At 31.2% G+C, this 16,072-nt stretch overlaps 1 protein-coding gene and 1 pseudogene across 1 annotated transcript; one reads left to right on the top strand and one right to left on the bottom strand.

Annotated features, from left to right (window-relative positions):
• Nucleotides 1-1,079: 1,079 nt before the first annotated feature.
• Nucleotides 1,080-2,597, bottom strand: LOC130958098 (pentatricopeptide repeat-containing protein At1g74600, chloroplastic-like). Its single transcript, XM_057884998.1, has 2 exons — nucleotides 2,045-2,597; nucleotides 1,080-1,850 (listed from the first exon to the last, which is right to left on the bottom strand). The coding sequence occupies exons 1-2, from the start codon at nucleotides 2,434-2,436 to the stop codon at nucleotides 1,622-1,624; spliced, it is 621 nt and encodes a 206-aa protein (XP_057740981.1). The 5' UTR covers nucleotides 2,437-2,597; the 3' UTR covers nucleotides 1,080-1,621.
• A 6,675-nt stretch (nucleotides 2,598-9,272) lies between these two features.
• Nucleotides 9,273-13,765, top strand: LOC130956695 (zinc finger BED domain-containing protein RICESLEEPER 2-like; annotated as a pseudogene).
• Nucleotides 13,766-16,072: the final 2,307 nt, after the last annotated feature.

Raw genomic sequence — 16,072 nt, 5'->3', positions numbered from 1 at the left:
TCGAGTTTTTTACTCTAAATTTTTCGATCCAATTTCAATCCTCTGATACCACATGCAGGGAAAACACCCCTATTCTCCATAACGCTGTATCACTCCACACCTTCCTCCATATTAAAAATAAAAAACGCAATCTAAATCGTACTTTTTTGCCTTATAATCGAACAAAAAAACACCTTACTTTTTGTGCATGGGCGAGGCTGGTTACAGGCAAAATCATGCCATGCGTGGCCCTTTTGTGTTCGCGAAAGCTTGGTCAGTGACTCAGTGTGAAAACACTGCGTGAGAGTCTTCTATGTGTGCGCACGAGTCGTCGTGTTTTTGAACCCTAACACTCATCTCTCTTCTCCCTCTCCTCGTGCAGGAGTGCCTCCCACACCCTACCTCTTCTCATCTCCCATTGGCTCGCCTCTTATATCACTTACCTCAGTTTCAGCCTTATCGCCCTCACTCTCAGAATACAGAACCTGTAGCATCCGTTATTTTTTCTCTCTCGGCCTCCATCATCAGTCCCGATGACATTCCGTCGACCACTTTTACTATCTCTAACTCCAACGATATCACAGCACCCTTTTTCATCTTCTCTTCTTCCTCTGTTCTTATTTCATCGTTCCAGGTTAATTGTACAATCATCTTTTATTTCTTTGTTATTTAATCCCCTGTTAGTTAATTGTAGGTTGCTTAGGATAATTTTTAGTTAGTTATTGGAACGAACTTATATTTAACTTTTTTCGGTGAATTTAGGTGGTTAAGATAGAATTAGACTAAATTATTAGTAAGGTTACACAAAAAAATTCAGATTTTGGATTTTAAACCCAAAAAAAAAACAATATTAAATGAAAAAAAAAGTCCAAACTAAATTATATCCATTTTGGTTTTTTAATCCAAATCATTTAAATCCTAGATCCAGATCTAAATTTAGATGCAAAATTAAAAAAAAGATTAACTACCAAAAATACCTTCGAATTATTTAAATGCTGACAAAAATACATCTAAATTTTATTATCGACAAAAATATATTTAAATAATTTAAAAATGCGACAAAAATGTCCAATAATAAATATATATTTACTCCATCTTTTCTCATTAGTTCATAAGCTTCTAAGGCCTCTACGCCTTTACCATGATAAGCATAGCTCACAATCATGGATGTCCAACCTATTACATCTGGCTTCTCAGCATCATCAAACGCCTTTTGGCATTCTAAAATACTTCCACATTTTGAATACATTGTCATTCGCGAACTTCCAATATAAACATCTGCTTGTAAACCCAATTTTTGGACGTAGGCATGCAATTGAGTTCCGATTTCTGATTGATACGAAATTGCAGCAGCTCCGAGAATGGATGAAATTACGGAAGAGTCCACTGATACATCAGTGAAGAGCATCTCACGGAATAACAAAAATGCCTTTTCAATTAGGCCCCTTTGCAAATGCATCCTTTTCGGGTAGCATATCAAACACTGTCCTTGCCAAATTCAAGCTTCCACACTTTGAATACATATTTACCAATGCTCCACAAAAGGCTGAGTTTTTTCCTATTCCTAAACGAAAAGCATAACCATGAATTTCTTTACCCATCTGCAAGGACTGAAGAGTGGAACAAGCAGATAGAGTTGGTATTAAGACCACATGATCGGGGAGAATTTTTTGATAATCATATCTCTAAACAGCTGAAGAGCTTGCTCTGCATATCCATGCTCTGCCAAACCAGAAATCATGGAGGTCCACGAGACATTGTCTTTTACCGGAACTTGCAGAAAAACTTTATAAGACTCCTCCAAATTGCCACACTTTGAGTATATTGTGAAAAGGGAACAGCCGACCGAAGCTTCAGTCACGAACCCAGACCTTAAAGTGTAACTATGCATCTGTGTCACTAAAGTTAAGCAGCTAATAATACTTAACACACTACTAATACAATACTCATTAGGTTTCACTCCTTCTCTTAACATTACCCGGAATAACTCAACCACCCTCCTAGACTTTTGGTAAATTTATTTAAGATTTGGAAAATAAATTTAATATAGATATATAATGATTACCATTGTGCAAAAGATGACAGGATGGCTGCCCATGTGCCCTGATCCTTCTTATTTTCCATCTCATTGAAGGCTAATTCTGATAGTTCAACTTCTCCCATTTTTGCATACATGTTGATCAAAGCAGCCCCAACATTAAGGTATAAATAGAACCCTAATTTTAATATCAGGGAATGAATTTGGACTGCCAGATCAATCATCCCAGGTTTTGCACATGCAGAAAGCACACTCGTAAGGGTATAGCTATTTATCTCCTGCCCTATTTGCCTCATATCTTTGAAAAGCTTTAATGAAGAAAAAATATCATTGTCTTGCACAAACCCAGAAATTATTGCAGTCCAAGAAACCACATTATGGACTGACATATGTGAGAATTCTCTAAAAGCTTCATCCATGCACCTAAATTTGGCATAAAAATCAACAATAGGCCAATAGCAGTCTTGACAAAGATATCAGTTGCACAACATTTGACAACACAACCATGAACAACTTTACCCATCTGCATATCTTTAAGGATACAACATGCTGTTAAGACGCTTGGAAATGTATAACTATTTGGCATCAGATATGCTCGCAACATTTGGCGAAACAAATTCAAAGCAACGCAGCTTTCTCCAGTTTTAACTGCCCCAGAAATAATAGTATTCCAACATGCCACATTAGTGCATGAAAGATAATTAAAAAACCTAAGAGCCTCCTTAAAGCCATGGAATTTGGAAAACGTTTGTAACATTTGAGTCTGAACAAAACCACTGGAAAGGAACCCATTTTTCAAGACAAGTGAAAAAACTTGCTCACCAAATAAAGGACCTTGCAGAGCAACACAAGCCTAAAGAACACTCCAATAGCTAAACTTATTAGGATCAGCACCAACCGAATGCATCCTACTAAACATCTCCCACGAATTCTCAAACATTGAATTATGCCTATAACCAGATATCATGATGTTCCACGAAACATCATTTGGAATAGGAATTGAATCAAACAGCTTGCGGGCAACAACCATGTCAGCAGATTTGCAGCGAAAATCAAGCAAAGAATTCACAGCGAAGATATCAGACTGCAAATCACAAGTTTTAATCAAATGGGCATGCATGAATTTTGAGTTCCAAGCAGTGTGCTGACCTGAATTCTTGTAAGCAGGTAGGGACTCAAAAGGACTTGAAAAATTATAGTTGTCTTCATGTTTAACATAACGAACAAATGGGCTTTCAATGAAACCGAGCGAAGTGGTGAATTGGCAAGCAAGTCGTGAGCTTGTTTTGTGGAAGCTTTGAGTAAGTGGAGAATTCATAAGAATCATACGAGGGGCAGATAATGCTACCACCATTACCACTCTCATCCAGAAAATTGAGTGTACTGAATGCATTATTTGATTTGCATTGAAAATTCGTGCTAATGTGCAGACGAAGAGGAATTGCGACAAAGCAAAACAGAAAGACATATTGTTCTGGTTTTCCAAACTTGCAAAGCTTTTTGAGATACTCAATGTTTGTTTAGAACTGTAGATCAATTTCTTTTTTGAAAAAATATTTTTTTTAAATCAGGTACTTTTAAATATTAAACATGTTTTTCGACGTCACCAAAAAAAAAACATGTTTTTCGACAATCTACGATACTTAATTTTTTTTAAATTTAATAAGAATACAATAATAAATATGTACTTAATTTGTTTTTTACAATTTAATATTTAATAAAGCATTTTTATTTAAATATTTAAGCGTTCTAGGTTAAAACTTTTAAAACTAAAGTTTTAAGGAGGGTAGATCTTCTCGAGTGAAAAAAAACTGGACGGTGTTAATTGTGACCTCTTACCCTTCAATGTTTTCTCTTTTATTTTTAATTTGGCCCCACTTATAAAATTAATGATAGAATATCACACTGTATTTTCTTAAGTGTTAAAAAAATGGAAAAGATCTATTTCCGTTTTAAGGCTTGTTTGGTTTTGTCTTGGGGAAGAAAAAAAGCGAGTTTGAACTAAAACATATTTTGACCGCTTTATTTTTATGTGTGACAATTTTTTTTATCCTTTAAAAATAGAAGTGATTTCACCTCTAAAAGTAGTAAGTTAAAAGTTGTAATTTTTGGATTTATGTTGGCGGTGGCTTTGTTACTACTAAAAAATTAAGTGAGAAATTTATTTTTTTTCTTACCAATCTTATTAGGTGAATTATATAGTAAAGATATAAGTTTATAGATCTTTTTTTTTATGGGATGAAAGAGAGATTAAAAAAGATAGGACCCACAGTTTGAATAACAATAAAATAATAAAAAATAACTATAAAAGGAATTTATTTTCTCTCTCTATATCACTCAATTTATATAATAGAGTGCCCCATCTTATTAACAATCTACTTTTACAACAGTTTTTTTTAGTCCTTCTTTTCATAAAAAACTTAAAATTTGTTTCCATCATTACCAAAGTAAATATTTTATTTTTTATTTTAATACTCTCTTTCATATTTTAATTTTTATAATTTTTATTATATTTTTTTATTTATATGATAAATATTTTTTATATTATTTTTTAGCATTTTGATTTTTCATGCATGTTATATTTTTATTATTCTTATCACTTCTTAGTTTATATGAATTTTTTTATCATTTATTATACTGTTTTTTATATTTTTTTTATGAAATCTTTTTTATTTTTATTTGGCTTTGTTTATATAATTTTTTACTTATTTTTATTATATTTTTTTATTCATATAACAAATATTATTAATTTTTTTATTTTTTTAGTACTCTAATCTCTCATGTATTTTATTAATTTTTATGATATTTTTATTATTTTTTATTCATATGAATTCTTTTTTTATTTTTTAGTTTTGTATGAAAGTTTTTTTGTTATTTGATTTTATTCATATGAATTTTATTTATCTTTTATTGTTTATTTTGTTCATATGATGTATGTTGTTGGTTTTATAGAATTTTTATTCTTTCTTATTTGTATGAGTTTTTTTTTGTTCTTTGTTGTACTTTATCTTTGTTTTGTATGAATTTTTTATTTTTTATTTGGCTCTGTAAAATTTGTATTTATAATTCTTATATACTATATTTATTATCAAAATTTTGTATAATATGAATTATGATCTTATTAAAAGGATAAAATAAATAAAAAACTAATCATAGGTAACAATAAAATCATAAATAATAAAAATTTATAGTCCAAAATAATAATAAATTAAATAATACTAAAAAAATTAAAAAATATTTTTTTTTTGTTTGACATTATAAAATTTATAATACTTTTATTCATATTTTTATTTTTTATTTTTACTGTATTTTATTTTATTTATATGATATATATTTTTTTATATTATTTTTTTAATATTATGATTTTTCATGTATATTATTGTTTATGGGAGTTCTTATTATTTCTTAGTTCATATGAACTTTTTTTTTCATTTAGTATACTATTCTTTATGTCTATTTTTTAGGAAGTCTTTTTTACTTTTATTTGTCTTTGTTTATTTTAATTTTTTTACTTTTTTTTATTATTTACTTTTTTTATATTTTTTTTAATGTTCTGATTTCTTAGGTATATTATTAATTTTTTATGGTATTCTTATTATTTTTTGTTTATATGAATTGTATTTTTTTTCCCTCATTTACTATAAAACAATATAATAAGATTCAATTAAAAAATAAGTGGAACAATATTAAGATAGAATGGTCAGTATAGTATAAATTTTTTGGCAAAAAAATTGGATTTAGAATGAGATTATACTAAACACATTATTGATGCATCAAATGAATGGTGGAAGAGAAAACAATTGGTACTTAATAACTTATTATTAAAAAAAATTTAAGTTTATTTTTGGTAATGAGTATTGTGTTGATTAGTTGTACACATACAGAAAAATCTCTTATATGAAAAATTCAAAAATAAAAGACTTTCTTTTAAAGATGAGTTAACTATATTATTCAAAGATGTTATGGCCGATGACAAATTTGCTTGAGCTCCCTCATCTAGGATTTTACCTAGTGGTATAGAAGAATATGATGATGGATATCGACCATCTTTGAGGAAGGTCATGTTAATATAGAAAAAGATTCTGGAGATAGTGAAGAAGGTATAGATGCTAGTATAAGAATTAGTATTGAATTTCAACAAATAAATCTTAGTTCTTTTAAAAAATAATAATAATCAAAAGAGTACAGAAAAAAGAAAGAGAGTTGTAGTTTGTGAAACAACAAAAAAAAAAAGAAAAATTTTAAAGCCCTTCCCTCAAAGCGATGCAATAAGTAGAATTGTTTCTGCATCTGAATCATGATCAACTATTATGTCCACATTTTTAGTACCTGGTGCATCTGTTGGGAAAGTAATGGCTGAGATTCAAAAGATAGAAACTATCACTAGTGATCTCGATTTTTATAATCATTGTTGTCAACTAATGATATTTAAACCTGTTAGAATAATGTTTGTATCCTTAAAATGATATTGTGTAAGGATTGTTGGATTGGCTCAAATATGCAGCTTATAATCTACTACCATTCATGCAAAATTAATTAAGTTATTATTGTACTTTATTTTAACTGGACCTTTCTTGTTATGCTAGGAATACGGATCCAGGAATATTATTATGAGGGGCCAATAACATATATAATATTAAAAAATTATGTAAAAAAATTATATAATGTAAGATGTATTACAAAAATATACTGATAGAGAATATATTTTAAAGTACAAAAAATATATATGTACTTTTTACTAACAAAATGATCGATTTTTCGTATCATAAAGTTCATCGATAATAAAATCTGTGTCAAATTTTTCATCAATTTTCTTTTCAATATAATTAAAAGACAATTAGCAAGAAATTCATCTTTCATTTTGTTTTTGAGTTATTCTTCACAATATTCATAGCCGAAAAAATTCTCTCAATTATAACAACTGAAATAGAGAGAATTAATATCAAATGAATAAAAAAGGACTGTCACAAAAATAATTCACTTTATGAAATTTAAAAAATTTTATTTAATTAAAAATATTAATAACAATATGTTTTTCAGATTTTTTTAATATTGTAAGTTATTTTTTAGATATTAAAAATAATTAATATTTAGGTTAGACTAAACTTTTATTTATACTAGACTAAATAGTTGGACTAAATTTTTGTTTATACTCGACTAAATATTAAATATTTTTTTAAAAAATTAAATCATACTTAACAACTTATTACTATTGATATTTTTAAAGAAAGTTGGGGGCCCGAGGCCTCCACTCGCCCCTTTATGTCCATCCTTGGCTAGGATAAGCCAATAGAAAATTTGTGGGTTGCTTATGTGTTATTTTATAATAAATTGCTCGTGATACTTAATTATTGTTCTTATTATATACAATTTATTTCTTATCTTGGTATTGTTATGTTCATAATAATTTATTTATATCTCTATCTAGTACTAAATTTTTGTTAATTAATTTGGAATGAACATGGAGTATTTGTTTAAAGATTATGAAAAAGAACGAAATGAAGAATCAAAATTACTTTTTATTATAGAAGAAGATACACATGAGATTAAAAATGTTATTGCATTGATTGGCCAATATACAGTCAATTATTTATGCAAAAAACCATGTAGAACTAGTAAATAAACAGATTATTTATGGATACAAAAAATTCTATGTGGCAATGGTATTCGTTGTTATGAAATATTTTGGATGAAAAAACATATATTTTTTTAATTTTGTGCTGAATTAGTTGAACATGGATTAAAATACACAAGGCGGATGAGAGTTCAGGAAATAGTTGTAATGTTCTTAAATATGGTTGGTCATGGATTGAATAATAAGATGATACAAAAAAGATTTCAATATTCTAAAGAGATAATAAGTAGACATTTTCATGAGATATTGGTTGCTTGCTTGAGATTGTTTATAAAATATATTAAGCTATTGGATCCTAGGTTTCAGAATGTTCATAGCAAAATAAAAACGACCAAAATTCTATTGGCCATTTTTTTAAAAATGCTATATGAGCAATTGATGGTACTCATATCTCATGTGCAATTAGCTCAAGTGATCAACTCAAATTTATTAGAAGAAAAGAATATCTAACACAAAATATAATAGTTGTATGTGATTGGGACATATGCTTTATTTTTGCTTTACTTGGATGGAAAGACATTGTGCATGATGCTCGTATATTTGACAATGCTATTACAATTCCTACCATAAATTTTTCATATCCTCCTCCAGATTAATTTTTATCATATTCTTACAAATAAGCTATATTTACTTAGTTATCATATGATATGTAACTAATTTTATTGTTCATTACGTAAATATTATTTGGTAGATACCGGTTATCCAATACCAAAGGAATATATTGGTTCATATAAAAGTGAGCGCTATCATCTTGCAGATTTTAGTCATTTTTCTGGATTTATAAATCATAAGAAGTGTTTAATTATTATCACTAAAACTTAAGATGCACAATAGAAAGGACTTTTGGAGTGTAAAAAAATAGATTTGCTATCATGCCATACATGCCTAAGTTCAAAATTGAAATTCAAGTGAACATAGTGTGTAACTATAGTTATTCATAACTTTATTAGAAGACATTTTGAAATAGATACTGAATTTAATAAATATGACACATGCAAATATTCTTGATGTAGAAGCTAATAGTCATGTTGGTGAAAATTCTGATAAACTTTAACTATTAGCTCTTTTGTAGAAATAGATCGTAGTCGAGACTCAATTAAGGATCAAATTATTAATTACATGCAGTAGAAATAATGGTATTATTATGTACTAATTTTGTATAAGATATTATTTTTTATGTATTTTATTGTTTTATCTTTTAATTTAATATTTATTTACATTAACATATTAAACTATTAGTTTATTCATATATTTTTTATTTTTAGTATAAAATATATTTTGCTAATTTTTATATGTTACTTTAATTTAGTAAGTAAATATTAATTTTATTATAAAATTAATTAGTAAGATCTGTTCAAATATCTAAATTAAAATGATAGAATAATATAAAAAATTATTTAAGTTGATATCTCCTTTAGTAATTTTTTATCTAAAAGTAATTTTAAGTAGTATAATCTAAACAACATTTATTTTATTATAATCCATTTTGATATAAAGATTGTCAAACATAAATCACGTCAATACAAACTTACTTTTTATCAAAATCAAATTTGTAAAATCAATTTTATGTAAACTCCTATTTATAAAAGGAGAGTCTATAGTATTTGAATTCTCACTAGTATGGCTGAAACAGAAGAACATAATGACTGTAATGAGAATAATAGTAAGGAGGAGGTGGTACTGTTAGAGAAAGGGGATATCTCAAAGGGGGTTAACGCTTGTGCTAATAGTCTCATTGGCAAACTCTTCGCTAACAAACCTTTCTCTATAGGAACTATTAGGGGTGTAAATTACCAAACCGGACCGAAAATTATCGCAAAACCGAACCAAATTTTACAACAACCGATTAGAAAACCGAAAAAATCAGTTTTTTTGTTTTTTTCGAACTAAACCGATCGGTTCGGTTCGGTTTTTGGTTGCCTTTGCTAAAACCGAACCGAACCAGACCGAACCGAAGAATGAGGGTTCAGTGGAGTGTGATTTTACTAAGTTGCCCCTTAACCTAGGTATAAAAGGGAAACTCAGAAAAATAACCTAGCTTTCTTCTTCCCCTTTCTTCTTCAGCCGCGAACCCTACCTTTACCCTATACCCACTTACCCAGTCTGCCAGTCACCCACACGGCCACACCTATCTCCCCTATTCTTTGAAGGTTCCACGGTTCCACCTCCGATTTCCATACTTGAGAGAAGGAGAGGCTGAGGGAGACGGAGAACTCGCCAATCGTCGCTCGAAGCCTCGAGGTAGTTCATCATCGCCGTCGAAGGGTCGCCGAGCACTCGAGCAGCACTCCAACGTCCAACCAGTCCAGCCGCCGAGCAAGACTCCAGTGGCCGAGCCACCGAACAACCAGTCCCTCTCCTGCAAAAACCCAAAACGAAACAAAACTATGTCTTCGTCAGAGGTTAGATTTTGTGTTTGGTTATTTGTATTGTTATGTGAGTTTCTGATTGTATGTTTAGTGATTTGGTAGACTTATTTAAAAATATACAGAGTTAATGAAAAGAAAAAGTGAAGTTCTGGAGTTGTTAGATTTGAGAAAATGTTGCTGTGTTGAAAATATACAAATGTTTAGTGATTTGTATTTTAGTTAATGTTGCTGTGTTGTTTTTGTTAACTACTAGTGAATCTCTTTGATTGCTCTTTCTTGTTCTTGTGATACTGATCATTGGCTTATTTGTATTGTTATGTGAGTTTCTGATTGTATGTTTAGTGATTTGGAAGACTTATTTAAAAATATAGAGTTAATGAACAAAAAAATGAAGTTATGGAGTTGTTAGATCTGAGAAAATATTGCTGTGTTGAATGTGTCTTCTTTTTGGGGATGAATCAGCAACCTCTTATTCTTGGTGATAACCATAAGTTGCAGGTGATTCCTTCATTTATCATTTGTTTGATTAAGCTGCTAACCATGTGGTGAACTGCCTTTTCATGTTGCCTTTTACATGATAAAGTAAATATTGAGTTTTAGTATATTACTGAAATGTTACTTAAAGATGCTGAAAAGAGACCATGATATCTTTGCAAATATTGGTCAACTATTTATGACTTTGCCAGTACTATTAAGTGATATGACAGTGATGCATGATGAATAACTAAAATAGTTCGATTGTGTTAACAGCAGTGCTTAAAACTTGTTTTAGGTTTGTACTTGTAGGCATATGATGTGCATAAGCCTTTCTATTATCTAACAATACTTTTTTAACCATTTCTTGGTATTACATAGTTATGCTTATTAAATTCTAAAACTCAAGCAACTTATTATATGAGAAGTGTGATTAACGTAAACAGAGAAAAAGATTAAAAAAAAGGTAGTTTCTTGTTGGAATGGTTATCAGTTATCACACATAAAATGTTGGCAGTTTATATATCACTTAAAAGAGAGTGAATTTATTTTAAAAATCTTATGACAGTTATTTATCACTTTTTATTTGTGATGGATATCTCTGCATCTCTGTTCCGTCTTACCAAAGGTCTACTTTTTGTTCACTTTTCTGCTTCATCTAGCAGTACTAGCTGCTGATGTTGTATGCATATTTTCTTTAACTGCACTTTTGTCAAGTGGATTCATTGGTGGAAGGTATTGGTTTATTTTATATAGAGGTTGTTTATTTTATTGGTGGAAGGTGTTGATATCAGCCAAATTTATTTTCTTTGTTAATATATAACTAATTGTTGATTGGCTGCTTATGAGCTGTTGTGGTTTTGTTGATGGAAACAAAACTGTTGGTTCTGTTCATGAGTTAAAAATGCTATTTTTTCATTGTTCTGTTTATATGTATGCAGCCAACAAGCAATGAGGTGCCCAATGAACGGACGCCTGAAGTTGGGGGTGAAAATGTCGAGTCCGTGGTACGTTCCTCAACGAACAACGGCGCGCTTACCAAACCCCCGCCCCATCCTAGATCAAAGAAGAGGAAGGTTGATATGACTAATGTGGGTGCAAATTCGGGAGCAACTCCTACAAATCCAGCTCCAAGTAATGTGGACACTGATGAAGAGGATGGCAAGGATGAAGCCAATGAAGGTAACAAAAAACCTTCTAGACCTAGATCCTGGACTTGGGATCACTTTATAAAGGATCCTAAGTCCAAGCCATCACATCCTAGGGTTAAATGTAATTGGTGTGGTGTATCATATGCATGTGACTCTCATAGAAATGGTACAACTAATATGCGTTATCATTTGTTAAATCAATGTAAAAAATTTCCTAGGGACTCGGGTGACCCTAGTCAAACAATCCTTACCTTCCAACAAAAAAAAGATGGTGAAGGGGTATTTACTACAGTTACTTTTGATGCTGAAATGTGTAGAAAAGCCCTTGCTAGGATGATAATTGTTGATGAGCTACCGTTCAAGTTTGTTGAGGGGGAGGGATTCAGATTCTATATTAGTGTAGTACAACCTAGATTTCCACTTCCAGGAAGGATTACTGTTGCTAAGGATTGTTGGAATCTTTATATTAGTGAGAAGAATAGGTTGAAAACTGTGTTCAAACAACCGAATCAATCTGTTTGTTTAACTACTGATTGTTGGTCTTCTGTGCAAAATCTGAATTATATGTGTCTCACTGCTTATTAAATTGATCATGATTGGAAATTGCAAAAGAGGATTATCAATTTTTGTCTTATTAAAAACCATAAGGGAGAAACAATTGGTAGAAAAATTGAGAGATGTCTTTTGGGGTGGGGGATATCTAGAGTGTTCACAATTACTGTTGATAATGCTAGTTCTAATGATACTGCAATATCTTATCTAAGAACTAGAATGGAGGATTGGAATTTACATCCTTTGAAAGGAGAACATTTGCATGTTAGGTGTTGTGCACATATTCTTAATCTTGTTGTTAATGATGGATTGAAAGATATGCATGAATCTATTAGTAAGATAAGAAATGCTATTAGATATGTGCGTGCTTCCCCTAGTCGCATGAATAGGTTCAAAAATTTCATAAAGGAAGCTAGGATACAAGACAAGTGTACTGTTCAACTCGATGTTCCCACTAGATGGAACTCTACATACACTATGCTTGAAAGTGGTTTGAAGTTTCAAAAGGCGTTCAAGAGGCTAGGGGAGAGAGATACAAAATATGCTCTAATGCAAGGTGGTATGCCGAGGAATATTGATTGGGACAATGCAAAACACTTTATGGAATTCTTGAAAATTTTTCATGATGTTACAAAGAGTGTGTCTGGTAGTTTGCTTGTGACTTCTTCTCAATATTTTTATGAGTTTTGTAAGATTTTGTGAGTGTTCAACGCTTCTTGTGGTAGTCGAGATCCATTAGTTGGGAGTATGGCTGAGAGGATGAAGCTTAAGTATGACAAGTACTGGGGTAACATAAAAAAATATCAATATGATGATTTTTGTTGCTATGGTTCTTGATCCTAGATACAAGTTGAAGTTTGTGAACTTTAGCTTTGAAAAGCTATATGATAAGGATGATGCTGATTTTTTGGGTGCAAAAGTGAAAGAGACATTCTCCAAGATGTTTGATTGCTATGTGAGTGCAAATAATGGGGGTAGATTATTTACTTCAGCAATAATGGATGGTGCATCAGATGTGGGAGTACCTGATGGCGACATGGCTGGTGATTTTTTCAAGGAGGTTTATTTTCATGAGATCATCAACAAGAATGAGGTGGATTTGTATTTGATGGATGGTTTAGAGAAGCCTCGTGATCAAAATACTTTTGACATATTGAATTGGTGGAAGGTAAATTCTAGCAAGTATCCTATCTTATCCCAAATAGCTAGAGATGTCTTAGCAATGCCGGTCTCGACTGTTGCTTCAGAATCAGCTTTTAACACTGGTGGAAGAGTGCTTAACAACTATAGGAGTTCTTTAACTCCAAAGACAGTTGAGGCATTGATATGCACACAAAATTGGCTTCGTGCTTCTCCAATGACAACTGATTTTGAGGAGCTTATTGAAGAGTTTGAGAAACTTGAATTAGGTATGCAAAAAAAAATTTTGTAGTTCCCTTTATGGTTTATGTTTATAATTTATAATCTATATTATGTTTATAATTTATATTGATTTTTTTATTTTATTTTTGTAGAAATTGCACCAACCGGAGAAGATGAGGATGAGTCTGGTGTGGATTCTGATTAAACATGGATGCTGTTTGGCTTTTATTTGTTTGAGTAAAGTATCTTTTTTGTCCCCAACGTTTGGGGTAAGTTCTGTTTGTGTCCCTAACGTTTAAATCGTCCTATTTGTATCCCTAACGTTTATAAAAGTGATTCAATGTTATCCTACTATTAATTATACTAACAAATCAGATTATATTTTTCAATTATTCTCACTTGGATGTATTCATTCTCAATTAGGTCTCACTTGGATGTGTTCGATTTTACTATTATACCCAATATTTGTATTTAGATTCAATTATGTCTTTAGAAAAGTGAATTGTGTAAATGTTGTAGGAATTAGTTTCAACTTTTGATGAGCTATTTTTCGGAGTGGATCATCGATTCTATCCCAGACATTTGTATTCTAACTTCAAGAAGAGATTTTTAAAACTCAAACTAAAGTGTTCATGATGTGTAGTTAACGGCAGGATAACATTGAATTACTTTTACAAACGTTAGGGATACAAATAGGACGATTTAAACGTTAGGGACACAAATAAGATTTACCCCAAACGTTGGGGACAAAAACGATACTTTACTCTATTTGTTTTAAAGTGAATGTTTCGGTTTAAACTGTGTTTATTGTTGTTGTTTTGCTAGACATTTTTAATTGTCTTTGTTTTATGTTTAATTAAGCTAAATTTGTATTGAATTTGGATGTGATAAACTCTTGTTAATCTAGTTTATTGAAGGTTTTAAATTTTATTTTATGGCATTTTAAATTCAGATAAGCAGGTGTAAAAAAAAAACGAAAAAACCGACCGAACCAAACCGCTGTTGGTTCGGTTCGGTTCGGTTTGGTTGCTCAAGCAGCAGCCAACCGAACGGTTGTCCTCTTTGAAGAATCGATCAGGTCGGTTCGGTTGGTTTTCGGTCCAAAACCGAACCGAGCCGAGCCGATTACACCCCTAGGAACTATGGAGAATGCTCTACGGGCCATATAGAGTACACTTGAAGCTTTTCATGTAAACTCCGGTTAAATTATTAGATAATTAGTCAATAAATTAATTTTTAATAAGGAGGATTAGAAATGTGAATATTATATCAAATTAGGATAAAACTCATCGAAACGAGAATTTTGACACCAATTTCAAAGAAATCGATCCAAAATTAGACCGAACAGGCTAAACTGGTTGAACCGGACCCGAACCGGACCAACACATTAAATGAGCCAAAAGCCCTTTTCTTCTTCATTTCACTGCAGTAGCGTGAAATGCTTCCAGGGAAGAGAGAAAGCTCCCGAAACCCTCACGTTAACTTCCGTATGCCGTAACTTCTCCGTCCGAGCTCCAATCGCCGCACCATTTACGACCACGCGTTCACCGCGTCAAACTCTACGTTTTTACCGGAACAATTTTACTGATAACTTATTTAATCACTCCCAGCCCTCTTTTCCCCCAATTTTCGAATTTTTAATAGGAAGGTTGAATTTCTTTGATTTCTGATGTTTTAGGATCCAATTAGCTTGAGGAAAACGTTCACTCTTGCTTATGTGAAGCTTGGGTAAGGTGAGGATACGATCATTTTATTCTAATTTCATTGAATTTGAGCTTTGAGTATTAAATTGAATATATATGTGTTATAAATGTGTATTACGTTGTGAATAAATAATTGAAGCTTGAAATTGTGAATACTGGAACTTGGAGGAAGCGGATTAGTTGAGTTTTAAGGGGCTGCCTTGGTTTTGAATAAATAGCTTTGGTCGTTACGTGGAAATCGGCCAAGGTATGCTTTAGGTTTCTTGCGTTTAATATATAATGTTCTGTGAAAACTTAGGCTAGATGACCATAGGATAAGTTGGAATGTAGGTGTATATTTAATGTTTAGTAATGGATTGATGAATATGCTTGGTTTGGTTTGGTGATTTATTTGTAAGATGATATTGGTTGCTAGTTGGATCTTTGAAAGGATATGTGATTGAATTGTTGATTATATGCCTATATTTTGGTTTGGTTGAATGATGATTGATGAAAAGATATGGAGCTTGTTGAGAATTATTGTTGGTATTTTGGATTGGTGGTAATAGGTTTGAAAATAATTGGAATGGAAATTTTGAATGAAAAAGAGTTTTTTTGTGTTAAAAGCCTAAGATTGGTGAACTATGATTTTTAGTTGAATTTTAGTTGTTGGATTTGAATATTATATGAGTATAATTGTTGATCTGAGGTAAATTTATTGTGGTGATTGTTATGATGATGATGAGGGGTATGTTGAATTGGAAAGAATGCAGGTTTGGACCCGAAAAGGGTAGCAAAGTCCGAGTTTTAGAGGAGATGCTGCCGAAATT

Source organism: Arachis stenosperma, chromosome 10 (genome assembly GCF_014773155.1).
Source record: "Arachis stenosperma cultivar V10309 chromosome 10, arast.V10309.gnm1.PFL2, whole genome shotgun sequence".
Lineage (NCBI taxonomy): Eukaryota > Viridiplantae > Streptophyta > Magnoliopsida > Fabales > Fabaceae > Arachis > Arachis stenosperma.
The sequence above is the reverse complement of the archived record's forward strand: the minus strand, read 5'-3'. Positions and strand labels throughout refer to the sequence as shown.